Source organism: Centroberyx affinis, unplaced genomic scaffold (assembly GCF_046629955.1).
Source record: "Centroberyx affinis isolate AG114_WGS23_722 - 3 ecotype Tasmania unplaced genomic scaffold, CSIRO-AGI_Caff_v1 ptg000801l_1, whole genome shotgun sequence".
NCBI lineage: Eukaryota > Metazoa > Chordata > Actinopteri > Beryciformes > Berycidae > Centroberyx > Centroberyx affinis.
The window spans coordinates 180406-207560 of NW_027279405.1; the positions used below are offsets into that span (position 1 = coordinate 180406).

Consider the following 27155-nt stretch of genomic DNA (forward strand, 5'->3'; position numbering starts at 1 on the left):
GGTAAATGTGGTCTTAAATTGTTTAGTAAATGTTCTAGTTTTAACAGGAAATTATAGCAAATGTAAACTGTAGCTATATTGGACTATTCAGTTTACATTTGTTTTTATAAAACTGTGTAGACTAGATTGCGTTTTAGTGAGGCTGCCTGTTAAGATCGCCTGTGGATTACTAGCAGTTCTCGTATCTTGTTTTTGATGGTGACATATCAAAATAGGTATGGACAAATACAATTTCTCGTTAATATAAAGAATAGATTTGTGAAATATGGATTTAGGGTTCGGTTGTTTAATTTAGGTTAGGCTACTCAATGCTTGTTAATGTAGCTAAGCATAGGCCTACTAATGCAAGATGTTTGGCTAGCCAAGAAGACAAATGCTAAGTGAGGTTTGAGCCGTAACCGTCGAAAGCCTGTGTTTCCTGTTGTCTGTTCAAAGAAATGACTGCAGGCGTGTTTCCCATGTCATAAGTTTATAAGTTGTTTATTTGTGGCGCTCTGCCACAATATCTGCACGAGCCACAAAATCAAAAGTTGGTCAGTATATAGAAATCGATCTAAAGCGATCTGTAAGGCTGCGCGTCACGTTATGCTCTCTGTCACACCAGAGACTGATCTCACCGGCGCTCACAGCTGCTGCTTGTGAACTCCAAAGCGGAGTGAAAAAGCCAAAGCAGCCACTGTATTTTTACGCACAGCCATTACGCACGGCACCTATATATTGTTGATCACACAGAAGTGCTTGTAAACTCAACGTGCGCATGCACACACACACACACACACACACACAGAGAGAGACAGACAGACAGACAGACACACACACACACACACACACACACACACACACACCTTTCTTCCCTCTGTACCTCCCCCTGCGGCTCCACTCCGTAGGCTTTTACAGCTTGTTTTTTGGCTTTGTTGAGCTTGTCACGTAAACCCAGTAATTTCCCTTAATAGGCTACTGTATATATTCTGCTGTGGCCGGCCGCCACGGTAAGATCATGACATGACATGCTAAAAATATGTTCAAAATAATTTTATTTTTTGGCCGAAATAGTCTCACTTGGTAGGCTATGTTGCTGTGCATTGAGGACTGTAGATCCAGTGTTTCTGAAAATGCGCCAGATTCTTTTTTTTATTTTTATCAAATGTATTTCTGCCTAGAGTACAGTCATGACCAAAGTGACAAATAACAATGTGTGGTGGCATTTCCATGCTAAATGCAGCTATACCTTTTCTAGAATAATTCAGTAATTGTAATAATTGCCCAAAAAGCCAAAGCAGCCACTGTATTTTTACGCACAGCCATTACGCACGGCAACGCTACATATTGTGAGCCATAATGGCCTGATTGATCACACAGTAGGTCTGATTTATGATCTGATGTGCGTTATTCCTATTCCTACATTACTGTACGATATGGTGGCAGTATAATACCTATTTACTCCACTTGTAGCTATAGAAATTAGTCTTGCATAAAAATGATGTTAACGCACACATCTGTACATCGTGACTGTTCTTTAGGCAGAAATACATTTGATTTAAACAAACAAAAAAAATCTGGCGCATTTTCAGCAGCAGCGCCGAGAACACTGGTTCTACAGTCCTCAATGCACAGCAGCATAGCCAAGTGGATGGCATTTCGGCCAAAAATACAATTATTTTGAAAATATATTTAGCATGGCATGTCATGATCATGACATGATCATAGACACATGGCCAGCCGCTATCTACAGTGGCGGCTGGCCACAGTAGAATATACAGGAGAAACACTGGGTTTACGTGAGTGGAGCCACAGGAGCAGAGATACAGAGGGAAGAGTGTGTGTGTGTGTGTCAGTGGTGAGTTTACAAGCAGTAGCTGTGAGCACAGGTGAGATCAGTCACTGGTGCAACAGAGAACATAACGTGATGCATAGCGTTACAGATTGCTTTAGATCAATTTCATGAAGGTTCTGGGCTTCTGGAAGTTCGTTTTGGGAGGTTCTCAGAAGCAGTTCTGAGGAAGCATATCCAGGTCTTTATGTGGAACGGACAGGTGCTCTCTGGATGTAGGTAATAGCTGAGTCTAAGTGAGACAATGCATGGAAAATCTTTGTAAATATACTTTAAGATACAGTCAAAAACAGGAGTTCAGCAAACAAAAATGTCCAAGGCACTCTGTCTTATTACGAAAACTAAAATGCCTTCATTTCACATGATAAAGACAGATTAACAACATTGCACCAATGTGCTGTGGCCTAGTCTGGCCTTCATCAGGGAACAATGCACAGTGCAGGACAATAGTATATATATATATATATATATATGAGGCAATGGTTTTAATCTTTTAATTTTTTATTTTTGCAGTCAGACAGAGTGTCTTTTTTTTTTTAGCTGGGAACTACTGTTTTTGACAGAGCTCCCGTGAACTGTCTTATTCCGGATGGGCCAATTTTTTTAACTATCGAGTGACTCATCTTCTTAATAGACGATCTTCGGTGTAAACCATATACTCCAGTTAGTTTTTTGGGGGGAGGAAGAACGCAACCAATTACAAAGCGTGTGCATGTTACGTAAGCACGTCGCCGTACGCAGGAACACGTCACAAGCCAGCGCGCCAAATTAACGTTGTAAACAAAGGAAAGCAGAAAAGGCAACTCTTCTCTGATCGTGCTTAATTTAACCCATGTACCATTGACTTCAAATTCAGTTCTGAGAAATCGTTTGGACGGTTGGAAGTATTACTTTTCAAACGTGTCCAGCCAGTTGGTACCGGAACGGAAAGCTGTCAGGATGGGTTTGCTAGACCGGTGTCAAGAGCTGTTCAAGACCTCAAACCTGTACGAGGTGTTCGGCGTCGCCAAGGAGGCCACGGCCGCAGAGATCCGGCGGAGCTACTACAAAGTGTCGCTGAAGGTCCATCCAGACCGGGCTCCCGAAGACCCGCTGGCCACGGAGAAATTTCAGGTTAGCCGTTAGCTCTTAGTCAAACATGGCTTTGCTACATAAGCTATGCTATGCTATGCTAAAGTCTCCGTTACTCTAAAATTACAGGAAAGGTTACAAGTAGCCCTAATAATGAGTAATCGATACCCCCCTACACACACACACACACACACACACACACACACACACACACACACACACACACACACACCACCCACCCACACCCATAGAATTAATCATTATGTGTCTATGATAGTAAATATTGAGTTTGTATTTGTGGAATGAATGAATGAATTACAGGATTACCATTCTTTTTAGAAAGGGCTGCAGTCGTGTATAAAACTGTGGGTCTGACTGATGGATTTCCCCTCAGGTGTTGGGGAAGTTGTATGCAGTGCTGAGCGATGCGGAGCAGAGGGCTGTGTATGATGAACAGGGTGTGGTGGACGAGGAGTCTGACATGCTGAGCCAAGACCGGTGCTGGGAAGACTACTGGAGGCTGCTCTTCCCTAAGGTACTGGACCACAGCAGGGTTTTGTTTTTTTTATATTAAGACTCAGTATCATAGACTCATTAATGAGCCAGATTCAGATTTGCTGGTTTTATTCAAGCCACGATCAAACCAGTACAGGGTATCCACAGGTCCTAAAAAGTCTGTGAAAATCTTAAAATAAATTAGCCTATCTGTATTTGAGGCCCTAAAATGTATTAAAATGTCTTAAATCCAGTTGTTAGTAGTGTTAGTGTAGTGACAGATTTGTTTGTGCTGCATGTCCACTCTCCACTCTTAGATTAATACACAACAGGGTTAGTACAATATGCATCCTATCAGCTTTACTAAACACAGTTGGACTCCTTTTTCTTATCCTGCCTGTTTATAGTTTGAGAACTTTCATTAAATGTTAATTAAATATTCAATCAGAAACTGTCTGGTTTTGACAGATTTGTTTATTTTGTTGTTTCTTAAATTCAATTCCAGGTAACTTTAAAGAGGTCTTAAAAAGGCTTACATTTGGAAACCATGTAGTAAATACCCAGGAAAACTGGTGGATGAATGCACACACAGGATTTTATTATATTACTCTACAGCATTTCTCACAGAATTATAAAATTGCACATTACCATCAATGTATAGCCTCGACAAAATACTTCATATCATCTGTCACACACCTCTATTCTCTCAGTCCAAATGTAGTTGAACCATTGTCTTGATTCATGTGTTGTCTTGACGACCACCTGCTCTGGCTCTCCTGTCCGTCTGTTAGATCACGGTGCAGGACATACTGGAGTTTGAGGGGAAGTACAAGGGCTCCGACGAGGAGCGGCAGGATGTGATCCAGCTGTACACGCAGCACCAGGGAGACATGGATGCCATCACAGCCTCGGCCCTGTGCTGCTCCCAGGAAGACGAACCCCGGCTCTGCGACATCATCCGCAGTGCCATCAAGAACGGAGAGGTCACCTCCTTCCCGGCCTTCACACAGGAGAGCGAGAGGAAGAAGAAGGCCCGTAGGAAGAGGGTGAGGAATGTGTGTCTGGTGTTGGCAGACCCATAAATCCTTTCTATCTCTCAGCTCTGACCTTTGCACTCCTTACTATTAGTTACTTGTAATTTCTAATCTAGGAAATTAAGATTATTGTACTGTTGCTCTCACTGTATGTTGCTCTGGCTTGGAGCTAAATGCCTAAAATGTAAATATAAAATGACACTTCTGCAAACATGTTCAGATGAGGACATACCAGACATGCCCACAGTTACATGAATATACTGTTAACACACACACACACACTACATACACACATGCAGGGATAGGCTGTACTCCTAAAGTATTATGCCACTTAATCCAGTCCCAGTAATGTGGTTGTGTTACACCTTCCAGGCTAATAAAGAGAGACGAGAAGCTGAAGAAATGCAGAAAGAGATGGGGCTCGATGACCAGGATGACAGTCTTGTTATGATGCTTCAGGTAACATAAACACACACATCTCTATTTGATGCTAACCTAAAAAAATGTATATATGTTTTTTCATAAAATACTTAATATTTTTCTCCTTTACCAGCAAAGACAGAGGTCCAGAGAGCAAGGCTTTAACAGTTTCCTGTCTGACCTGGAAGCAAAATACTCCAAAAAAACTGGAAAATCCCAGAAAGGACAAAGAGGAAAAAAGTGAGAATTGTGGTTTTACAGTAGTATGAGCTCTGTGTAAAGCAGATACATGTGTATAGATGGCAGATGCCTTTTCTTGGTTCAAAAAGACCTTTTCCGATCAATAAGTGTTCCAAGTACATGGATGAGCAATAGCCTAATTATTCCTTTCTGTATGCTTACACATAAAACTGGCCTTTACCTGCTATCCAATGTATTATGTAATATCTTTTGTTTCTCATGTTCATCAAAATGTAAATGTATCTTTTATGCTTCTTATGTTGTCATCTATAGTCCAAATCTTCAGAAAACATGAATAAATTCATATTTATATACATATAACTTATACACATCTCTTTATTCATTTGTATAAAATACAGCGTTAAACCTCAAAGGAAATGCATTGAAGAACAACTTTGCATTTCAAGCTTTGTCACATTTGTAGCATGGCTGTCCAATGTATTACTGTAACCATGAATGAAGGGAAAACCACCTTTTGTGCAAGTAGCCTAATGTTGCTTGTGTTCCACAAAATATGAGTATAGAATTTGCTGTTGAAATGAGAACATTGTAGATTTCATACAGAGACCAAAGCCATCCCAAGTTTACGTTGCACAAAAGGGAATAGTTTAAAATGTGCAACAGTACATACAGCAAATACTTTGTACAGAGCAAAGCTGAATTCCCTCGGTTATCTACATACAACACATAAAACAGTCAGTTCCTTATAACAATCTGTCTCTTGTATTTCTACAGTCAGACTAATGAGGCGCTCTAGTAAATGCAGCACATGGTTTGTACTGTGGTGAGATGTTCTGTCAGTCTGTCACTGCTAATACAGCAACAATATTCCCTCTTATGCCTCCTATGGCTTAAACTGAGCCCTAATTGTGAAGGATGGGAGAGTGGGTGGGAAAGGCAACCAGAAACTTTCCACTTAGATGGCATCTCATCATGTTCTTGTTCCCGCGTGCAACGGTATGCGATGAGAGGCTCTGAGTCTGTGTTTGGTTTTTTTCCACAGGGCCATTAAAAATCATGTCCTTATAAAAGATACAGTACAGCCTGACGTAGTATTGTCAGAGAGTAAAAAGTGCTTTTTTTCTTTCTATCCCTGTCTGGGTGGATGTGCCATTCCCTGCATAGTCATTTACCAGTATGAAGACAAACCACAGAGGACAATACAGTACATTCACATATAAAGATATATACACACATCCAAATCATACATACAGTACGTAATACATATGTACACGCATACAGCACATACATGATGATGGGGAGTTACTGTAGACAGTTTACTGTCTTTGGCAGCCGCATAAGCTGAATTTCAGACATACAAAAATAGGCCTCTAGAAAACAAACAAAAAAAAACATTGGTAAATAAAATAGTATAATACAAAAAAAAGTTACTGTTACTGCTGTAAAACAAAACTGTTCGTGGGCATGTTGTGCAGAGTGTTGCGCTGCATTGTGCTGCGGTAAGATGAGGCGAGAATGGCTGAAGGGTGCAGAGGCGGGACGGGACTACAGGCCAGGTCTGCCGGCTCTCGATGAGACGCCCCCTCGGGTGTAAGACCGCGGTGGGACTGACACAGGCACCAAAAGAGCTGGGGGGAAAGAGGAGGGACAAGGACATGTCTTAAGTTAATGGATATGCTGAACTACACTACCAGTCAAAAGTTTGGACACAATTATCTTAAAGCCATTTTGATCTAAGGCTTAAATGCTTGAAATTTGTTTTTTAGACAAATATAAATAGTGAAGTTGATGCCTATGTATGAATTATTTTCCAAAGCCTTTGCCTTTCCATCAAGGGAGGTTACTTTAAAGAATTTAAAATATAAGATAGTTTTGATTTGTTTTAACACCGTTTTGGTCACTGCATAATTACATTTGTGTTATTTCATAGTTTTGATGTTTTTACTATTATTCTAAAATGTGAAAAATAGTAAAAATAAAGTTCCAAAAAACAACAACATAAGCATTCTTCCCTTCAAGTTAGAAGTTGGAAAAGTCACAGCACCAGTAGGTAAAATCTCTGCGAATAACATCAATAGCTCACTGGAAAGCAGCAGCTGCAGCTCAAGTCCCTCTCGCATGAACAGTTTATCCAAGAAGCAGGTCTGGAAATGTTTTATCAACCAATTTATTCCACCGACCTGGGAGAGGGGCTTGCGGGTCTGGTTCCTCTTCGTCCTCGATGGGCGAGTGGCCCAAGGGATGGTGGGAAAACGAGTCCAAGAAAGAAGAGCTGCTGATGCCAAGACTGATGCCGGTCACACCAATGCCAAGAGAGTCTGATGGAATCAATGAATAAATGAATGCATAATTTATTTACTGATGTATATCGAAATCTGTCTTGTGTAAAGCGCAGGCGAACAATAATGCAACACAGAAAGGGGAGATGAAAAGCGGGGATTTCCAGTATGTGTCATCCCTCTTCAAGCATCTTTTGTTTATTTTTTTTTCCAAATTGTGATTGTATGATACTGTATGAAGATGAAACATGCCTGAGCAGAGCTGCTGACCTGTGCCCACAGACGCCCGGCCTGGCCGCCCCTGGCCGCTGTTGTCCAACACTGTGAAGGAGCGACGGTACGGGGTGTCCGACTGAAAACAAAGCCAGAGCTCAAACTTGGCGCCTCTGACACTCCAACCAGTAAAAAAAAAAAACTGCCATCATTGATCAAACAATACATAAATTAGAGCAACTAATTGGAATCATAAAAGCTCTATTAATTAAGTAACAAACCTGATGGGCAGAAAAAGCCACTCAGAAAAACTATGATGTGGGATCTTCTAGATTTGTGTGGGATAGACTACGTTTTGTTAAATCAGGTCAAAATCTTGCATCTGTTAAAAGTATGCCTCCTCCAAACTCATTTAACTCAGGCTTTCTCTCCATAGAAACATTGCTTTTGCCTTTCCTCCTGCGATCATATGGCTTATGCATTTATAGTATTCTATCACGATAAAGAGCGTCCTACCCTGTATGTGTGAGTGGTGTTGGGGCGAGAGAAGACATCCAACAGGTGGTGACGATCCCTTGGGAAGGAACTGCCAGCTTCATCGGTCACAGCGCTGTGGGCTCGGCTGGACGAGCCTCTCTGACGCTGGACAGATGGGAAGATGGACCCACACACACATTACCTCAGGCCTTTCACAAATGTAACCCGACTTTCTGTGTGACAGTGTTAATGAAGGACAGAGGTTCTGTGTCTCCACCATTCTTGTTAGCATATCGATTTCCTACAATTGGTTACAGCTGGTTCCACGCATTCGAGTGGACTAAAAACCTACCAATACATTTTATTAATGCTATTGTAGAATCTTTTAACGCCGCTATAATTTATATGGCATTTTGGGTCTGCTGGTAGACTTTTGAGGCCAACTGAATTCACCTGGAAACTGAAAATGAAATAGTGGAATTTAGTTGCTCGCTGCCTCACCACCTTAAGCATTCTGTTGCACAGGATAGCCTACATCGTACTGTCCAGGTGCTGCATATAGTTATTTACTTTATGTTTCAGTGGGGCTGTACCTGTGCAGGTCTGGTCTGCTGCCCTGAGTGGGACGACTCTGGTTCTCCAGTGCCGATGGGGGGGAGGAGTGTGTTCCTGCTCAGAGGCAACAATGGGGAGGTCAGGCGGTCGCTGGCCGTGGGTCTGTGGAAGACGCACACCTCAGTAAAGAGCACAAGTACAGCTTCTGTGTTGTCCCGTGGCACATTTGTGGCGATAACATATAGTTCTTCCTGAAAATCTGATTGTGGAAGTTGTGAAAACATTCACAGCTAAGGTATAAAGACTCAGACGTTGAAGTTCATTTTTTACAATAATACAACTTTTTCTTCCTGTGATTAATTAGATACTTGGCAATTAAGACCAGACATGATTTGCAGATCATGTTTTTCTCAAATGCAATCAAGTATCGTTGAAGTGTCTCTCCCCCGACTGTCTGAATTTGCCTCTTGAAAGGACTTTCTCACTTTGCATTCATTAGACACGGCAAGCATGCTCTCAATGAGTCTACCATTAGTTATTTACACAGCCACTGAATTTTGGAGCAGAATTCACATTCCTCATGAAAGAAACTAACTGGCACACTTTACCCCATTACTCTTTCACCCGCGGTTCATGACAAGTTCATCCTTTAAGTTAGTTGCATCCATGAAACTTCTATCGTCTCGCACCCCCCACTATTCTGCTGAGCCACGAGGCACAAGTTGAAAGGCAGGCTGCATTCAAAGTAATCTCTTTCTGGCTCAGCACGACTTCAGAGACCGTAGGAAAGGAGTCAGAATGAGGCAGAAATAGCAGGATATGGGAAGGGGGGGCGGGGGGTCCCTTGATGCTAAACTCACAGACGTGTCCCGCGGATGACCTCGTCCATCGATCCCGCTGCGCTGGACTGAGTCAGGCTGGGAACCAGTGGCAGGAGGGTGCGGGGCGGAGGATTTCTGCGTCGAGCTGACTGTGCTGGGCGGGACAGGGAGGAAAAGCTCTGCTCCAGGGCCCGGCGAGGGCGGGGTTTGCTGGAGGGGACCACGCTGGAGCCCGGCCTGTGGGACACCCTCTCTATCCTCTCCTCTGGCTCCCTGCATGGGAAGGGAACAGTGAAACACAATGGTTACCTGGTGCATTTCCACCTGCTGCCAGCTGGCTGACGACTCTGCCAAACAAGGCATTTTGACCATGGAGAGAAACATGGCATGAGTGAGGCAATGTCCCTTTTTTGTCTTTGTCTTTTTGTGCTACATTACTGCTGGTGTGCCATGATTTGCTGTGGACAATTAACAATTACCTTCTTGTATAGTGTGTTACTGCATCCCATTTCATCCCAGGAACAGATTTAGACAACATAATGCTGTATTAAACATTTAGTGTAGTTGTAATTGTGAATGACAACTATATGACACCTATGCTATTTTCCCTCAGCCATTCAAAGATTAAAGTAACATACTAGGAATATCTGAGTGTGAGTTAGATGTATAAGTGATTTTGCAGGAGACTGTTCTTTTGTTTTTCTATTTTGGCACAGTCTTCTGCTGTCCTATCCAACAAATGCTCCTTGGTTTGTTGTGTGTAAAGTGTGTCCATACTGGGCTCTATCCAGCACCCCCAGGTTCCTCTGCTGCAGCGGGATGCCGTGGATCACGATGAGGTCGTTCAGGTTGTGGTGGGTCACTGCTGCTCCTACCGGTACCCTTCCAGCCTGGGGGATGGAGTGAGAGAGGGGGGAGAGAGGAAAAGATGCAGAAACGGTGGGAATGAGCAAGGAAAGGCATTGAGGGAGGGAAGGAGAGAAAGTGGCAAGAGATGGAGAGAAAGTGGGTATAAGTACAGGGGAAGTGATGGAGGGAAAGTTGGGGAACAGGGACAGAGGAAGGCAAGAGGGGGCAGGGGACACAGCATAGGAGAAAAGGCAAAAAGAGCCATGGTTAGACAAATTAGGTGATTTTTTTGGTGGCCTAATTGATTGTCATTTCCATATGTACGGTATATCCTCAATGAAACAGTTATTCATCATGCAGTAAAGTCAGGGGGACCTCATACATGCTGCACCACCAACCAGAAACAACTTGAAAAACAACAAAAAAAACCTGATAAAGGCAACAAGTAGCTAAACAAAGCCATTCAAACATTCTCATTGTGAGAGAAAAGAAAGACAAAGTAGTTCATGTTGAAAATAACTTTTAGAGAAAACTCAACAGCTGATTAAAAAGATATCGGTGGTGATGCTTTCATGTTAATCAACAGGCACAAGCACATTTATTCTAGAGATAAAGATAATGAGCCGCCATGGATGATGTGCACAAAGTACGCCACCATTTTGGCTCTAAGTGAGGGAGTTACATACAGTGGATGGCTTTTTCTGCTTTTTGGATTTCCGTCTGGACTTGTGCTTTGAGCCCCTTGACTTTGTATTCTTAGAGGGGGAAAAAAGCATGACCGAAGGAGAAAGATAGTGGATATAGGAGGAAGGAAGGAAGGAAAGAAAGAGAGAAAGAAAGAAAGAAAGAGAGAAAGAAAGAAGTTAGGAGGACAGAAAATACTGGCAAGGTAAAGGGCAGAAAGTAAAGAGGGAAGGAAAGAAAAAAGTGATACAAGTTAATGAACTGGCAGCACTGAAAGAGAGTGAAAAGAGCTACAGGCAGGAGTGAAAAACAGTTGACAATCAAGTGTGGAATGTGGAACAGAGACTTGTAAATAAGTCTTAAAAGTTAGGGATGATGAGCAAATAACTATATACTATTCTTAGGGGTAAAACGTTTCGTACAGCTTGAGTAAAACATGTCTTCTACTAAGAATAGGCTGGAAAACAGGATTAAAAGCCAATCACATCACTTTTATTGATCTGTACTAGTATTTGCGAACAAAGACTTTAAGTGAGATATGGGATGTTCACTTTGTTCCCACAGGGGTGGTGTTAGTTCATTTCAGATTAATCCAAGAAGTATGTTTCATCACAACTGTTACATTAGTGGATAAAAAACCTCAAAAATCAATTACAAAACACCTGTTAGTGGGTTTTGATTTTTACCTCCTGAACTGCTGACAGTCTCAACATAGCTCAGTTATGAATTGACTGAACTGACAGTGAAGTGAGCCTAGCCCCAAAATCCACTCCCCATGACCCTGACGTCCCTCAGCCCGCCTCCACACCACTGACCTGGGACTGCAGGCCGGCTGTGAGCTGGGGCACCCTGGTCTGTCCGAGCTTGGGCAGCAGCGTGGGCAGAGTTGACAGCAGCATGAAGGGATCCTGTGAATCCTGCTGGGCGGGGCTGAAGTTCACAGAGCTTTTTTCATCATCTGCCAATCACAGGTAGAATCACTTCCAATTATTGTGCATTTTCCAATAAGAATGGAGCTTATTAACTGAACTTCAGGAACCAAAATGAAATCAGTGTATTTGTAATAGGACCTACATTCACATTACATTCTAAATATTGTTGCTTCTAAAGGCATTCTTTGCTTCTGAATTCAGTGATACATTTTAAAATCATCTGTCTCTCTGCAATATAAATTTGAGGTGGTAGTTGCCTGGTGTATATGAAGTAGTGTTTAGTCTGTGAAAGTAGTTCTTGCACGGCGAGGTCTGAGGCATTTAACCCAAGCACTTATCTGCTGAATGTGGCCATTTTTAATTTGATATACCACAGAATGATGTTGCTATTATCTGGAAAAATCAGATCAAAGACAAATCTCTTATGGAAACTTTGAGAACCACTTGTCTATGAAACAAAGGTCTAATACATACAATATTGTCAATTTCAGCCCAACCTGAGGTGCAGCCTTCCCAGTGGCGTTGGACCAGCTCCTCCATCCAGCCAACCAGCTGCCGCCACACATCATCAAACAGCAGGTCCAGAACAGCCTGACGGCGACACCGGTACGGCGAGACAGGGGGCAGGCAGTGACGCCTCCGACCCGACTCCGAACACTGCTCCCACTCGTCATCCCTGCAGAGTACCGGACAAAGTGGGGTCAGAGAAAGTACATAAGAAACACACAATTTATGGACAAACATCTTTCATATCTCTTTTACAGAATAAAACAGATACAGTATATAGTTACAGTACAGTATACAGTATACATTTTAACTGAACTGAACAGTACAATAACAGCAGCTGGAGTGGCCAATCAACAGATTTAGGTCCCAGGTTAGGAAAGGAGGATTTTTACAAGTTTAAATAGTCAATAGTAGTACCGTTTTTACACATGCCATGTACAGTATATAAAGGAGTGTGGCATGGAAACAGCAAAAGCAGCAAATAATCATGAAAAGATAGGAAAAGACGAATTGTCCATTAGAAATAAGTAAGAGCTGTATGTTGAAAAAAGCCCAGAGTCCTGGAATAAAAACAATGTTGTAGCATGAGGAACTTCAGTAACTCACAGGTCCCTGCCATCAAAGGCCAGGTACTCCTCCATCAGGCCCTCCACTTCAATGACTCTCGGCTTGTCATGACTCCTGGAGCCACTAGGGGAGCCAGGGGGGCCGTCCACCTCCGCTGCAGAGGACTTGACCAACGCTGCTCTCTTGCCCTGCACATTCAACCTTCAACCCCCACAGACAAGGGTACACACAGGTAAGCACCTTGACACATATACATAAAATTGCACACAAAGACATGCACACAGAAACAAGCACACACACCCAGTATACTTTCTATGAATGTAAATTGATCTGGCTGAAATTCTGACAAAATCCTGGCACAAATTGTGACACACACACACAAGCGTGAACGCATGCAAACACACTGCATAGTGATACTGACAAATTGGCTAACAAATACCACTTGCCATTCTCTTACTCTGTGTCAGCTCCATTATGTCAACTCTGTTTGAGTGGAAGTAGTCACACAATGGCATTCACTACTGGCCTACCAGTACAAGTGGCAGTCAAGCAACTATTTATCACAGCCAACCCACACAAATGACTTCAGCTAACTGACTTGATTGTTTGACAAGTCTGAGTATCTAGGTCACAAAACCACAGAGCCAGCCAGCACACATCTATAATTGATGCGCTAACAGCAGTCATCTGGCCAGCCAGCCAGCCAGTCAGTCAGCCAGCCAGTCAGTCAGGATAGAAAGATTTATTGTAAATTTCATGCACTAATTAAGTGCCATAGCTGTTAAACATGGCACATTTTCAAATCAGAATATTTTAAGAAGGATGTGACAAAAACGTGAAAATTCATTTTACATTTGATCTTCTTAAATTGACTTTTATTACAACCAAATCAAGATTTCTCAAGATATAGTTGTATATATATACAATTAGGCAGTCCTATATTTTTTTTTAGAAGATTAAGGGTTAATGCACCTTGGATCTGGGAATTTTGTCTAATATGTCAACTTTGAGCTTAGGTGTCCTTCCACTTTCAGTCAGTCAGTCAGAAACCCAGTCAGTCAGTGGAGGTGCTGCTTACTCTGTGCCGCCCTTATCTTTCTCCTGGGCCTTGACAGTGCTGTCTTTGCCTGCTGATGGGTGGCTAGCAGGGCTGTTCTTCCCTGAGGTAGCATACCACTGGAAGCCTTCATCACTGGGACACACCAGCTGAGTCCCCAGGATCCTGGAAGGCACACACACACACACACACAAACACACACACACGCACACACACAGCACTGATCAAACAGTGATTAATTAAAACCACAAATCAATTTAACCAACTTTTAAAAAGTAATTATGAGCCTTCACTGTGTTTGTAAATGAAGGCCACAGCTGCACTGAGAGTAAAGTCATTTACTCTTATACATTTAACAATTCTGAGAGCAAACCTTAGGGCTTTTTATGGGTAGATCAATAGTAAGTGGCCAGTCGCCTTCACATGTTTGCAAATTTGCACTTCTAAACAAAGGTTTTGCTTTTGATTCTCAATAGTACCTATTAGGGACAGGACTTCAGTGCCTGAGAGACCCTGATATTGTGTGTTTTCTTGCAAGGATGAAAAAAAAAATGTTAATGCTTTCTCTGATGTTTGTCCCCATGTTCAGCTTTGATCCCGCTCCTGCCCTGTTTAACTCAAAAGTAAAAGGTAACCGGTCAGGAGGTTGGTGGGTGACTGAGGATGACGTACCGGAGATGTGGGAACCTTGCGGCCCACTGCTGACACTCATCCTGCAGCCCCCGGAGAGTCCCTCCCCCACCCCTTCCCTCGTACAGCTCTCTGTCAATCTCCTCAAACATTTGCTGCACCTGCCGCGATGCTGCCTTGTCAAACTCCTATGGGACAGAAAAACAGTGAGGGAGTGAGAGAGAAAGAGAGAGAGAGAGAGAGAGAGAGAGAGAGACAGAAACATAGGGAGGGAAGGCTAGTCATTCCTTTACGCTCATACACAGGCTCTATCACAGAAAGCTGTTGCTTTTCAAGCTGTTCATCAATTATTGGCAGCACATTGCTGCACTTTGTTTATTTCACAGCAGGCCACAACGTGCATAATGATGAGCTCCTATGGCTCCCTGGAGTGTGTGTATGTGTTTGTGGTCAAGCTGGATTGTTCATAAATTTGCATGTGCTATAACAGGGGGAGAGAGTGCAAGCAAGAGAGAATGAGGGAGAGAGCGAGAGAGAGAGAGAGAGTGAGAGAGCGAGAGAAAGAGAGAGATGAGTTAGGGCCATGAGTGCATATGCAATAGAGAGTTTTTTTTGTGCAGAGGCAGTTTGAGGACATGGAACTAAATAAATCATGGAGTTATAGAAAAGTTGCATGGTATCGGCTGAAGCTAGAAAGCATAGCGTTATAACAAAGCAATACCCAGTGGAATCAGGCCTTGCCTATACACCTATAAAAAGAGGGAGCAGACAAACAAGACATCTACCACTCTATACAATGAATGGTTGAGTCATTCTGTGGCTTTCCCACAAGTGTGGCAAAAGGTGACTAATGTTAGTAAAGAAGCACAAAATGTCAGATAAAATTATGATACTATATCAGAATCATGGGCCAAAACTCTGACAACTAATATGTATGACAGTAAGAGCAGAGTATTTTCTTCTTTAGAACAGAATGGCAGAGAGGATGGAAGATTGCCGGGAGAAAAAACAAGGTACTGTGTGTGTGTGTGTGTGTGTGTGTGTGTATGTGCCTATTCCAGGTTCATATCATCATATCATAGTACGATTGTTTTCTCAGGGGGAGACTCACATCGTAGCCCCAGGAGAAGACAGAGCTCCTCTCTGTGGAGATCCCGGTACCCGTGTAGCTGTGGATTCCTGACCAGGACTGGCTGGAGTCTACTGTGATGACCGTGGGACAGTCAGACTGGCCCGAGGCAGCAGATGTGTCCGAGCTAAATGAACAGGACAGGGAAGTGGTGTGGCTTACATACAGTTTGTTCAAATTTAGCCGAGGGGGGTGCTGGGGAGGTGAAGTGATATACATTCTACAGGATATACAGGATGCAATTCAGATTTTTTTGTTGCCAATACCCTCTCGTCCCACTGTAAATCATCCCTTGGCAGTATGTTTCAATAACAACTGTCAAGAGAAAATATTAAATAAGTAACCAGGGTTTCGACTGCAGCCCATATGTGAAAATCTTTTCCATGATTTTCCGTAACTAAATTGGAGAGCTTCCATGACCTAAAAAAAATGTTATTCCTTCCTGGTTTGTTAATGTTGTTTTTCAGCTCAGAAAAGTTCTAAAGGGGTAAACAGTCTGGTTTCCACTACAGTTGGACTTGCCGTGGAGAAGTGGCCATGCAATGTAGAAAAACAGCTGAAAACCATCAGATCATCTAATGCAATAATGTGTGAAACAAGTTGTACAATACATTCTGGTATGTTCCTGTAAGGTGACCTATTTATAAAATTCCCTAATTTCCCCAGAGAAATGATAAAATTCCTTGACATTCCCTGCCTGGAATACACCTCTCAAAATCCCATGATAATCCAGTCATCCCATGACCATTAGGAACCCTGAGAAACCTAGACTGGGATTTTGTCATGTGGCAAAGGAGCTCTTATCACTGGTTGTTGACAACCAACTCCAGGCAAGGTTTCCAAGTGGAAAGCAAAGAGCAAATGTCAAAGTAATTGAATATTCTAATAGGTTGCCTCATTATTTATTCTTTTAGCTGCACATCCAAGTATCTGAAGGAGGCAATGTGATATCAATTAATCCATGGCTTTCAGGTATCTGGTTTCACATATTGAGAGCCTTGAGAATCCTCTGGCGTTTCAAGGTGTAACATTACAGAACACCCAGGTAAGAATGGGTAAAACAGAGCATGACTGTCCATTAAGTAGCCTTAGTTGGGAGTAATTTCAACTTTTATGAATTAGTCTAGGCGGCAACTGTATTTAGGAGATGTGTAAAAGTTTAACTTGGCTGAATAGGCTAAACCCCTTTCCCTGGTTGGACTGTTTGTCTGCACACAGTCCAGGTCTATCAAGGCGATCTGTACATGGCCCAGGTCTGGTTGTCTGTCTGATCTGTTTCTAACCATCCTAGATCTGTCTGTCTGTCTGTCCAGGTCCCAGGTACCTGTTGTGAGTGGACACAGCTTCCTGGAGGTCATGGAGGAACCGCTGAGGGGTCTGGTTATCATCTGCTTCCTCTGGGAGCGGGTGATGGTCAAGGCTGCTCCGGGATAACCCACGACTGCCCAACAGAAGGATTGAGAATGTTGAAAAAAAAATTATCAGTGTGTGCAATCACATTTAGGAAAGGGCAGCAGCAGTTTGCTTAGTGTCAGTGGTAGCCTCGCAATAATAATAAAACTACAGCGTGCAAATAAGGCATTATTGTGGTTTTAGAAGATAAGGTGGTGTGGTAGTGTCAAGAAGATGCATTCTTCTAATTTAATGCTGAACAACATCATATATTGTATGCCAGTGTACGCCTAACCCGCCGACTGACCTTAGTGTGACAGATGGACTGTCTCTAATGGGATCAATATAATTCTCCTTTTACACTGTCATTTGATCGGACAGCGTCGTCACTCATTTCACTTTCTCCCAGCAGAGTAACAACATTCACTCGCTGTCAGCACGTAAAACGTTGTTTACAGTGTGTACAGTCTGGCTTGGTAACGTTAGATCACTAGTGTTGACCTCTTAGGTACAGTACTCACATCTCCAGTTTGTGCGATACGGGTCTTCTGTTGTATCGCGAAATCATTCTCCCGTTCTCCGTTTTATAGGCTCAAGCCCTCCGCTCTCATCCTGCTCGCCTCCGGTTCATGGACTCGCTGCTGACTGTTGAGACTGAGGTCTGACATTTCCTCCAGCCCGCAGATCAACACCATTTGTAAAAAGAGCTGGACTGGGTATTAGCTACCGATGCTAACGCTGTTGCTAACTATCACAGCTAATGTTAGGAGGCTAAATCTAACAGTTAGGAGGCTAAATCTAACATTAGCTAGCTAGTAGGACCAAGGAGATAGAATATTACCCGCCCTGGTCACATAAAGATATATTTGCTCAACGAACAATTACTGCTATAAATAACCTCACAGCACTAGATGACATTGTTGTGTGACCTCGAGAAATTGTCTATCGATCCAATTTATTGAATACATGAGTATGTCTATCGCCAGTTTTGAGGATTAGCTACAGCACCACAACAACAATAACAAGGCTGTCATGGATACGCGACTTCGTATTCCCATGGCCTCCTGGGAAATAGATTTTGGACTACCGTGGAATATCCTTTCCGTTACTGGTTTTTGACTACAACTCCCTTGCTTCCCCCGCCACGAAGGTGCGCTTCTGAAATGTGTCCGCTTGTCGTTGGAGAACTATAGCTACACTCGCTACACACATACGTAATTAACTGTATGAATTTCAATCAGACTCATTAGATATATGGCGTATTTTTTGTTACTTTTTTTCAGTAAATGGTAGCCATTTTTTCACTCAAAGAACAACGAAATTCCGATTAAATATATATTATAGGAACTAGTATTTGTTATACTAGTGGCTAGTCGACAAGAATTCATGATAGGACGAAAACAATGTCAAACGGCGTGCTAACGACATAGCTTTGATTTTTTTTTTTTAATCTTTTCCCTCATATCCAAAGCTCTCTAATCTTCATTGGAATCATATTTTACCATTTAAAAACGAGATAAGGTAAGATTGACGGACATTCGCAAGAGAATTTACTGGATATCCATAGTACTGAATGGTTTAATTGCTATTACTCTATTGCTTACCCGTTAATCGGCGGAGCCTGTTAGAATTGGTCATATTTGTAATTTTCTTGATTCACATTACTTTCTATTGTATATGGAGACGTAGTACAAGAGTACATCAGTATGTTGTGGAACATATCAATCTTAATCTTTGTCTTAATCCTGTTGTCTATTTAGCAGGTCGTTACAACGAGTGCCACAATGGACGCACTGTCGAGGAGAGAGGTGCAGGAAGACGTGGTCCAGTACAAACTTTTCTTGATTCAGCCCGACGGTTCCAGTTCACAAACCAATGAGGAACATCTAACACATCTAGTAGAGGAGATTCTGGCCATGGTTGCCCCACTCCTCATGCAGTACATCTGGCAGCATCAGCCCTTTAACCTCAAGTACCAGCCTGAGAAAGGTATAGTCAACACATCAGAGGTTTGGCTTTGGTGTGGCTGGCTCGATTTCTATGTTCCCTCAGCCAATGGATGAAGAATATAGTTTCCTGTTACACACACCTAGTGGTTATTATGTCTGTGAAGCAGGACTGATATGTTCTTTATTGATAGGAGATGTTCCTGCTCACATTGGAGGCAGCACTCAGTTTGGGTACAATGTGGAGGACGAGTGGTTTATCGTTTACCTCCTCCAACAAATCACAAAGGCCTTCCCACAGCTAGCGGCCAGGTGAGACAGAATGTGCTCAGTGTTCACTTTTTTATTAAACACTTTTGCCATGATTTGACTGTTGTATTATGGTGCTTAAACATGGATCCGTTTCAGTGTTTTGTTAATCATGGGGTTTCTCCGCTTTCTAACTCCCATTTTATGTTTGTGTGCACAGAGTTGAGGACAATGATGGAGAGTTTCTTCTGATTGAAGCAGCAGACTATCTTCCCAAGTGGCTGAATCCAGAGACCAGTGAGAATAGGGTGAGATTTGACTATGTTCTCTTTGACCCGTCTGTTTTAATATCTAATCACCTATTTCTGCTTCGCCTTGTAAATGTCAATATTTTAGCTGATGTCTTCAGTCTTCATCTCTCCACCCATTCCCTTTCCCAGGTGTTCCTCCACAGGGGCGAGTTGCATATCCTGCCCTGCCCCTCCCGTTCCAGTACAGTTGGCCTCTCCAAGGATGTAGTACCCACTGTGGAGCAGGCTCTAGCCCTTCTCTCCACCCACACACAGGCCTGCCGGGCAAGCCCTAAGATTTGTTCAGCCCTGAGGAAGCGACTAGAGGGGTGAGAGGACTACTTGGCATCATAGAAGTCAAGTGAATGTGGGACTAGCAGGATAATCTAGCTAATTCACATAGAAACAATTGACTATTGTTGACAGATATGTCAACAATAAGTTTATCATCCTTGGTTGTGTGTGCTTTCCACTTAGGTACCCAGAGAAGATTACAGCTGGCCTGCACCGTGCCCACTGCTTCTTACCTGCAGGCATTGCCACGGTATTGGCACAGCGACCAGACCTGGTGGCCCCAGCAGTGTCGGCGTTCTACCTGCGGGATCCAGTGGATCTCCAGGCCTGCCGAAGCTTCAAGACCTTTCCTCCTGACACACGAGTCCTCACCTTGGTACACACGCTCGGGGATTCATATTTGTAATAGCGTAGTCAAAAAGGAGAGGTTGTCCAGTAACGAAAAAACACAATCATTTTTTTTATTATTCTTTTTTTTTTTTTTTTTCAAAATATTGGCTGTGTTGCATTACTAACTTACACAAGTATGTCCCATATACAATATTGTTATCACAGTGTTTGTCTTCGATTTTGTATCTGTATACGTCAGCCTCTCTGAAATCAGCATCACTTTTAAACTTAGACCTGTGTAATATTCATGAACAAAAAGGCAACCATAACCCTGTATTACTGTATGAATTTCCAGGTGACATTCACCCGTTGCCTGTACGCCCAGCTACAGCAGCAACAGTTCACCCCAGACTGGAGGAGCGGCTTCACCCTGCCTGCCCGCTCTCACCCCCAGTACCGAGCCTACGAGCTGGGCATGAAACTGGTGAGCCAACCTCTGCATTTCCTCTGACCAACACCGTTATTCTGATTCTGGCATTGGGAGGGTGCAAGATGGAGGGTAATGAGGTGTTCTGAGTAATGTATGTATCTGTATATATTTATGTCTGTGCTTGTGTGTGTGTGTGTGTGTGTGTGTGTGTGTGTGTGTGTGTGTACCTCTACCAGGCCCATGGCTTTGAGATCCTATGCTCTAAGTGCAGGCCGCCATCTTCAGAGCCTGATGCCCCCGTCAGTTGTAATCCTCAGTGGAAAGGCTTCCTAGAGAGTCTGAAAAGGAACGACTATTTCCGGGTTAGTCACACATTTTGAATGGGAAGGCCAAGTGGATGGCTAGCTAATTAGCCACTTGCAAGCAAACATTGATATAGATGTTACTTTCGATGCATTTCATTAATGTAATCTTGTGATTCAAACTTATTCTAACTAATAAAATTATTGTAGTTTGTGTTAATCATCACATGAAAAGTTGAAAGTTGTGAATTTGGTTGTTGTTGATACAGGGGGAGCTGGAAGGCTCAGGTTGTTATAGAGAACTGAAGACATCAGCAGAAAACTTCTTCAAACAGTCTGTCTCTTCAGCATCAAGGTGAGGAGTGTGGTTGCATGCACGTGCATCTGTCTATATGAACATTGTATGTACATTGCTGTCAATGCCATCCATGTTTGTGTGTCTCTGAACATACCAACTGTGTGTGTGTGTTTGTGTGTGTGTGTGTGTGTGTGTGTGTGTGTGTGTGTGTGTGTGTGTGGTTCCAGTGGTAAGTCCACAGGTGAGGAGGTTCTCCAGCTGCTGCAGAGCTGTCCGCCCTTCAACTTGGAGGAACTCAGGAGACAGGAGTTACAGCTCCCCCAAGAGGACAGTGAGTGAAAGAGCTAGTATTGCATAACTACAAAGGCATAATGTGTGTATACGGTGTATACTTTCTAGTGCACTAGCACATTTTACTGGTGCTCCTTAATCCATTCCCTTTAATCAAGAGAAGAAAGAACTACAGTAGATAGCATTTCAATCTCAATCTAAATTTGACATACTTGCATAGTAAAGCTGATGCTCCCTTATTCATAGTATTCTGTTACATCACCACACAGCCATCTTGGTAGGAAAATAACAGGTGATTGTAATCAGATGACGGCTACAGTCAATGAGCTGTGTATATGGTAAAGTGCCAGGTTGGTGGGAAAGGCGTGACATCATGGGAATACTATGAATATAGGACCAAGAGCAATGTTTACCAGTCAATACACAGTAGATTAGATAAGATTGCCCTTTGTGTATAGATAGTTAGTACTTCCACAGAAGTTAGACAGTGGTTAATGATACTGTCAGAAAGGCTGTGGAGGTTATGGATTCACTTGGTGTTAACTTCAGGTAAGACAGAGTTATGACCCCCAGCTGCAATGTAATTTGCTCAGTTTAACATGGTCAACCTTAAGTTGTACATTCATTTTAATGCTGGGTAAAGTCAGCCTGTGGACGCTGAAAGTAGGATAAGACAATGATATGGATGTAATGGATGTCAGCTTGTACCACACACATGGTAAATGGGTAAAATTACATGTTTCCACTTCCCTATGATGGTGCTTGAGACGGGCATGACACATTCCCATAAGGGGGCTGTTAGACAGCCTGCTAGGCATTCACCTAGTGTGGGTTTGGAGTCTGATAGCTCAGATAGCTTAGTGTATCCAATCTTGGCTGTGTCCCGCCCTCGCCGTGCCACCATTTGCCGTCACCGAGCCAAACATGCTCAGCATAACCTTATTCATATCGACCCTTCTGGCAGCAGCGTTGCCTCTACAACAAACTGTATTACATACTCGCAAATCAGCACCAACAGACCCATTCTAACGGCAATACTCTTGATCTGGTCCTCACTCATGGTGTTAACGTTTCAGATTTAGTAGTTTTGCCGTATCCACCGGCATTATCAGATCATTATCTCATTAAATTTCAAATTGTCCTGCCCTGTCGGCATTCAAATCTAGTTGATACCTACAGCATCCGCCGTACTGATACTTCCACAACTACAAAACTCGCTGATCTCCTACCTAAAACCTTAGAACCTAGAACAAATCGGCTCCCTCTACAGGTTCACGGATAACTTTAACTCTATTCTACTTGACTCGCTTGACTCTGTTGCGCCCCTACTCACAGTCTAAAGAAACCGTCGCCCTGGTTTACTGACGACACTCGTGCACAAAAACAGGCGTGTAGAAAGCTGGAACACAAATGGCGTTCATCCAAACTTGAGGTCTTTCGGCTAGCATGGAGCGATAGCCTAATGAATTACAAGCGTACGCTCTCCACTGCAAGGGCCTCCTACTTCTCAGATCTTATTAACACTAATAAAGATAACCCGAAGTTTCTATTTGACACGGTAGAAAAACTTACTCGCAAGCCCTCCCTTATAGTGAGCTCTCCATTTACTGCAAATGATTTTCTTAATTTCTTTAATCACAAAATTGACTGTATTAGAGATGAGATTAGCAATTCTTTACCCATCGAGGGCTTTGATCCCTCTCCTAATCGTGCATTAGGTGCAATAGAAACCATCACCGTACTCTCGCAATTTGAGACTGTCTCTTTAGACACCTTCTCTAAATTAGTACTTTCCTCTAAATCCACAACCAGCCTGTCTGACCCTCTTCCCGCTAAGTTGGTTAAGGAACTTCTCCCAATATTAGGTCACTCCCTACTCAACATCATTAATACCCCTCTCTCCTCTGGTGTTGTGCCCTCCTCCTTCAAATCAGCCGTAATTAAACCTCTGCTCAAAAAATCTAACCTCGATACTGATGTTCTTATTAACTTTAGATCAATCTCCAATCTCCCCTTCCTCTCTAAAGTCTTGGAAAGAATAGTTTCTACCCAACTAACCGACAATTTCTGTCGTCTCTGTCTGTCCTTTTGGTATGCGTCTTCCATCCTACACCTTTCTCTCTTTCCTTCCTTTCTCATAATTTCTTATTTTGTTTGTGTCAAACTCCAGGTGATAGCTGGCTGGATATTACAGCTCAGGATTTGGAGCGTATGTTAGAGGAGAGAAGTGGGCAGAGCATTGGTGTTGGCAGCCAAAACCCCAGTTCCACCAAGCACACGCAGCGTGGCAGGGGTGCAGAGGAGAAGAGGAAGGAGACGGAGGAAGACGAAGAGGGAGAAGAGGCCAGTTACAGCCTAGTTGCAGTTACCCAGGGCATGAAGAACTTCCTCAACGCTGTTTCTTCCCACGAGGGTGCTGAACTGCCCTGGTGAGATGGACTGACTATTTCTCAGTACAGTACAGTAAATCTGACTCTCTGACTGAAGCATTGCTTAGAATAAATTATATGGTTTCATTGTGCAAGTGGACATGGTGCATGCATAATTTTCTCTTGATGGCCTGCCTATGAACCTGCCACAAATGCTAGTACTAATACTCACTCTAGTCTATCTTCCTCCATGTCATGCAAATGTTTTTCTCTGTATTTCAGGGCCCATTCAAATCAGCCTTTCAGTTTTGACCCAGACTCCATGGCCAATGCACTGGACAGACTACTAGGTATGTAGACATTATTAAAGACTTGCAATAGTAATTTTACTGTAACTGAGACTGAGACATGTAACATTTTTCTCTATTTACTGAACATGGATGCCTTTCAATTGTTTCAGGAAGCAAAGAAGAAGAGCTAGATTCAGATGATCTAGATGATGATGATGATGAGGAGGAGGAAGAGGAAGAGGAAGAAGATAGTTCCTCTAGTCCTGGAGGGGAGAAGGGGGCAGAGACTTTGGACAGTCTCAAAAGATACATGGACCAAATGGACCAGGAGCTGATGAGTACTAATGTGGGACAAAGCTTTACTCAGAAGGTAAGACTGTGTTTGTGAATATACCCTCTTCATATCAGAGAAGAATATATTGATAGCCCCCTGCTTCTGCTCAGCCTCACTCTCAATATCTTCCACTTTGAATGACTTGACTTTGAATAAAAAAAATGAAAAAGGATGCTCTAAACTCAGGTGAAATAACAAGTCATGTATATGTATCGTACTGTATCAGCTTGTGAAATTCATCCGAATCTGTTGATATTCCCATTCCTTTCAGCAGAAGTGTGACAAGGAAGGCCTAACCAACGGCTCCCCTCATCCCGCTGGTCTTCCAAGAGAAGAAGGGGTGGAAGAGGCAGAGGAGGAGATCCAGCCCCTGGATGTGGATCTGAACCTGGTCACCAACCTGCTGGAGTCCCTCAGCTCACAGGCCGGACTGGCCGGACCAGCCTCCAACCTGCTGCAGAGCCTGGGCCTCCACCTGCCGCCCAACACTGGCCCCTCCTAAGGAACAAGAATGGGGAAATGACTCGGCTAATGAGCCAGTATTTACCAGGCCTCTCTTCTTTCTTAAAGGTGATAAAGGACATCCGACCAGAGCCAGCACCCACAGTTCATGCTAGGATAGCTTCTCTCAAAGCTATCATCAGAATCAGAATGGCTTTGTTAGCATGACTAACAATTAAATAGTAAATTAAATTAAATGTACACAAGTAACAGCAAGTTTATACATGTATACAATACAGATCTACTTTAACAGAATAAGGTTAGTCAAACAGACACACAAAAAAACAACCTTTCAGGGTTTACAGGATGTTTATTTTTCAAAGTTATTCTTCTGTTTGACTGGTCAATATTCATCTTTGTTATTCTGCAAATTTTTGCATAAATATACAAAATTGGCAGCAATATCAGTTGTGTGGCTCTCCTCACCTAACACAATTTTTGTCTTTTCTCTATCTGTTAGGGCTTGGAATCCCTTGATTCTATCAGAAAAACAAGTTAAATATACATGATGGCCTTTTTCAAGCTTCTCAATACAGGAGACTAGGTGTACAGGTGTACCAGTCCAGATCCCATTGACCATCTTGTTTCATGACCTAAAAGGTATACACTGAGTGTAAGAAAAATACTGTGATGCTTTAATGCTACGACAGGATGAGGCAGGACTGACGTTTGGCCAAATGTGGCCTGAACATAGCACAGCACAACAGGTCTGGTTTGAAATCATAATATTATGAAAGTGAAAGAATCAAAAGCGATTCTAGAAACACAATTTCTGTCAGGTTTACATCAAATGTTTGAATTTATGCTGTTTTGTGTAGTATCAGGAGGGAAGAGTCAATTTTGTACTGATAGTGTTTTTTGACAGCACTTGAAATAACCTTGGTTGTTGGAAATAAAATAAGTTGATTTTTGGAAATAAAATGGTATTTTATATATGAATGTTGTGAAGCTTGACTGTTGGTTTTCTGGAGTTTGAGAGCCATTTGAGTTATTTTGCTGCGTAAAAAATTCTGTCCTGTTTGTTGCGCAATCAACAGGTGGTTCAACATTAGCCACCTGCTTTTTCCAAGCATGTGAAATCGTTCACAAAAATGTTCACTTGTATTACTAAATGTTACATTTAAGGAACACACTTTGAGGTAGCTGCATAGCCATGATAGCTGACTGTTACATCATATAGTTTATGTACATAGGTTATATAGCTTCTCACACCAAGTGTATAAGAGGAGGAGGCAGATCAAGGGAGCCTCTGGCTCTTGCTTTAAGCCCTGACTTTGTACAGCCCATTAACTTGGTGTCACATAATGATTGTCTAACCCTATTGAAGAGTCTTCCCTTCTCATCTGAAAAAGCTTAGTCAGAGTCATTCAGGGGTGACTTCCACAAAGCTCTGGTTAGAAATTAATCCACTGTCCCATGAAATCTCTTGAACACGGTAGACAGGACACACTAACTAATATTAATGAGTAACTAATATTTTTCAACAGGATATGATGATACATAATCCAAGGTGAGTAGTCATACAGAGGCTTGATTCAGAGTTGGGTGAGTGAGTGTAGGCAAGGGGTTATCAAGTAGCAACCTTCCTTCATCAGTGTTTTGTTGCATTAGGCAAATGACACCTCAAGAAGGCTCAACAGCGTTCTAGAAACACCCTCGTTTTTGCCCAGCCTCAGCAGACCCAAGTCCTGCACCTTTGTTGCCAACAACACTACTTTACACACTGCCATCAATGTTGTTCTCTATTCCAGAGCATGCACTTCCACATTATAAATTTGCACACTACATCTGGACCCTACACTTACCCAAGCAGAGAGCAGAGTCCGCAAAATCCACATCTGGTTAGGCTAAGCTAAGTCTGACTGGCAGCTTCATCTGGATGCCATGGCCCACTCAGCTGTCCAGCCACACTCACTTTCGTAACATCCTTGCTATTATTCATTCAAGTAATGCAAAGTTACTTCCCTGTGCTGACATATTTTAGCCTAGTTGACCATATTATGCATTTCCTGCTATCTGATGTAAGTCATATGACTGTGAAAGGAACTCTAATAAAAGTGATATAACTCATATACTCTCCACAGAAA

The 27155-nt window shown here is 42.7% G+C and overlaps 3 protein-coding genes across 4 annotated transcripts; 2 read left to right on the forward strand and 1 right to left on the reverse strand.

The window, feature by feature from the left end:
* Positions 1-2598: 2598 nt before the first annotated feature.
* Positions 2599-5380, forward strand: dnajc9 (DnaJ (Hsp40) homolog, subfamily C, member 9). Its single transcript, XM_071520437.1, has 5 exons — positions 2599-2944; positions 3297-3437; positions 4189-4443; positions 4804-4890; positions 4985-5380. Exons 1-5 carry the CDS (start codon positions 2771-2773, stop codon positions 5093-5095), a joined length of 768 nt encoding a protein of 255 aa, XP_071376538.1. The 5' UTR covers positions 2599-2770; the 3' UTR covers positions 5096-5380.
* A 49-nt stretch (positions 5381-5429) lies between these two features.
* Positions 5430-17907, reverse strand: fam149b1 (family with sequence similarity 149 member B1). The gene is made up of 16 exons (XM_071520433.1): positions 17666-17907; positions 17077-17193; positions 15735-15879; positions 14666-14811; positions 14015-14158; positions 12976-13137; positions 12360-12538; positions 11746-11888; positions 10933-11001; positions 10175-10287; positions 9437-9670; positions 8615-8738; positions 8061-8186; positions 7602-7683; positions 7233-7370; positions 5430-6680 (listed from the first exon to the last, which is right to left on the reverse strand). The coding sequence occupies exons 1-16, from the start codon at positions 17710-17712 to the stop codon at positions 6598-6600; spliced, it is 2052 nt and encodes a 683-aa protein (XP_071376534.1). The 5' UTR covers positions 17713-17907; the 3' UTR covers positions 5430-6597.
* Positions 17908-18541: 634 nt separating this feature from the next.
* Positions 18542-25956, forward strand: ecd (ecdysoneless homolog (Drosophila)). 2 transcript variants are annotated; one of them, XM_071520429.1, is made up of 14 exons: positions 18542-18665; positions 18905-19133; positions 19285-19402; positions 19560-19647; positions 19780-19958; positions 20107-20299; positions 20609-20737; positions 20920-21045; positions 21255-21340; positions 21511-21614; positions 23745-24003; positions 24226-24293; positions 24404-24603; positions 24839-25956. In XM_071520429.1, the coding sequence occupies exons 2-14, from the start codon at positions 18929-18931 to the stop codon at positions 25067-25069; spliced, it is 1986 nt and encodes a 661-aa protein (XP_071376530.1). In that variant the 5' UTR covers positions 18542-18665; positions 18905-18928; the 3' UTR covers positions 25070-25956. The 2 variants fall into 2 exon arrangements, with proteins under 2 accessions (XP_071376530.1, XP_071376531.1); XM_071520430.1 differs by having other exon boundaries at positions 24842-25956.
* The last annotated feature ends 1199 nt before the right edge of the window (positions 25957-27155 follow it).

Coding starts and splice junctions, on each gene's coding strand:
- ecd (XM_071520429.1), top strand. CDS start 18,929: ATGGACGCACTGTCGAGGAGAGAGGTGCAGGAAGACGTGGTCCAGTAC. Junction 21,341..21,510: donor TCTGTCTCTTCAGCATCAAG/GTGAGGAGTGTG, acceptor GTGTGGTTCCAG/TGGTAAGTCCACAGGTGAGG. Junction 24,294..24,403: donor TGCACTGGACAGACTACTAG/GTATGTAGACAT, acceptor CAATTGTTTCAG/GAAGCAAAGAAGAAGAGCTA.
- dnajc9 (XM_071520437.1), top strand. CDS start 2,771: ATGGGTTTGCTAGACCGGTGTCAAGAGCTGTTCAAGACCTCAAACCTG. Junction 2,945..3,296: donor TGGCCACGGAGAAATTTCAG/GTTAGCCGTTAG, acceptor ATTTCCCCTCAG/GTGTTGGGGAAGTTGTATGC. Junction 4,891..4,984: donor GTCTTGTTATGATGCTTCAG/GTAACATAAACA, acceptor CTCCTTTACCAG/CAAAGACAGAGGTCCAGAGA.
- fam149b1 (XM_071520433.1), bottom strand. CDS start 17,712: ATGATTTCGCGATACAACAGAAGACCCGTATCGCACAAACTGGAGAT. Junction 17,194..17,665: donor GTATCGCACAAACTGGAGAT/GTGAGTACTGTA, acceptor TCTGTTGGGCAG/TCGTGGGTTATCCCGGAGCA. Junction 11,002..11,745: donor CAGCCGGCCTGCAGTCCCAG/GTCAGTGGTGTG, acceptor TCCCCCTCTAAG/AATACAAAGTCAAGGGGCTC.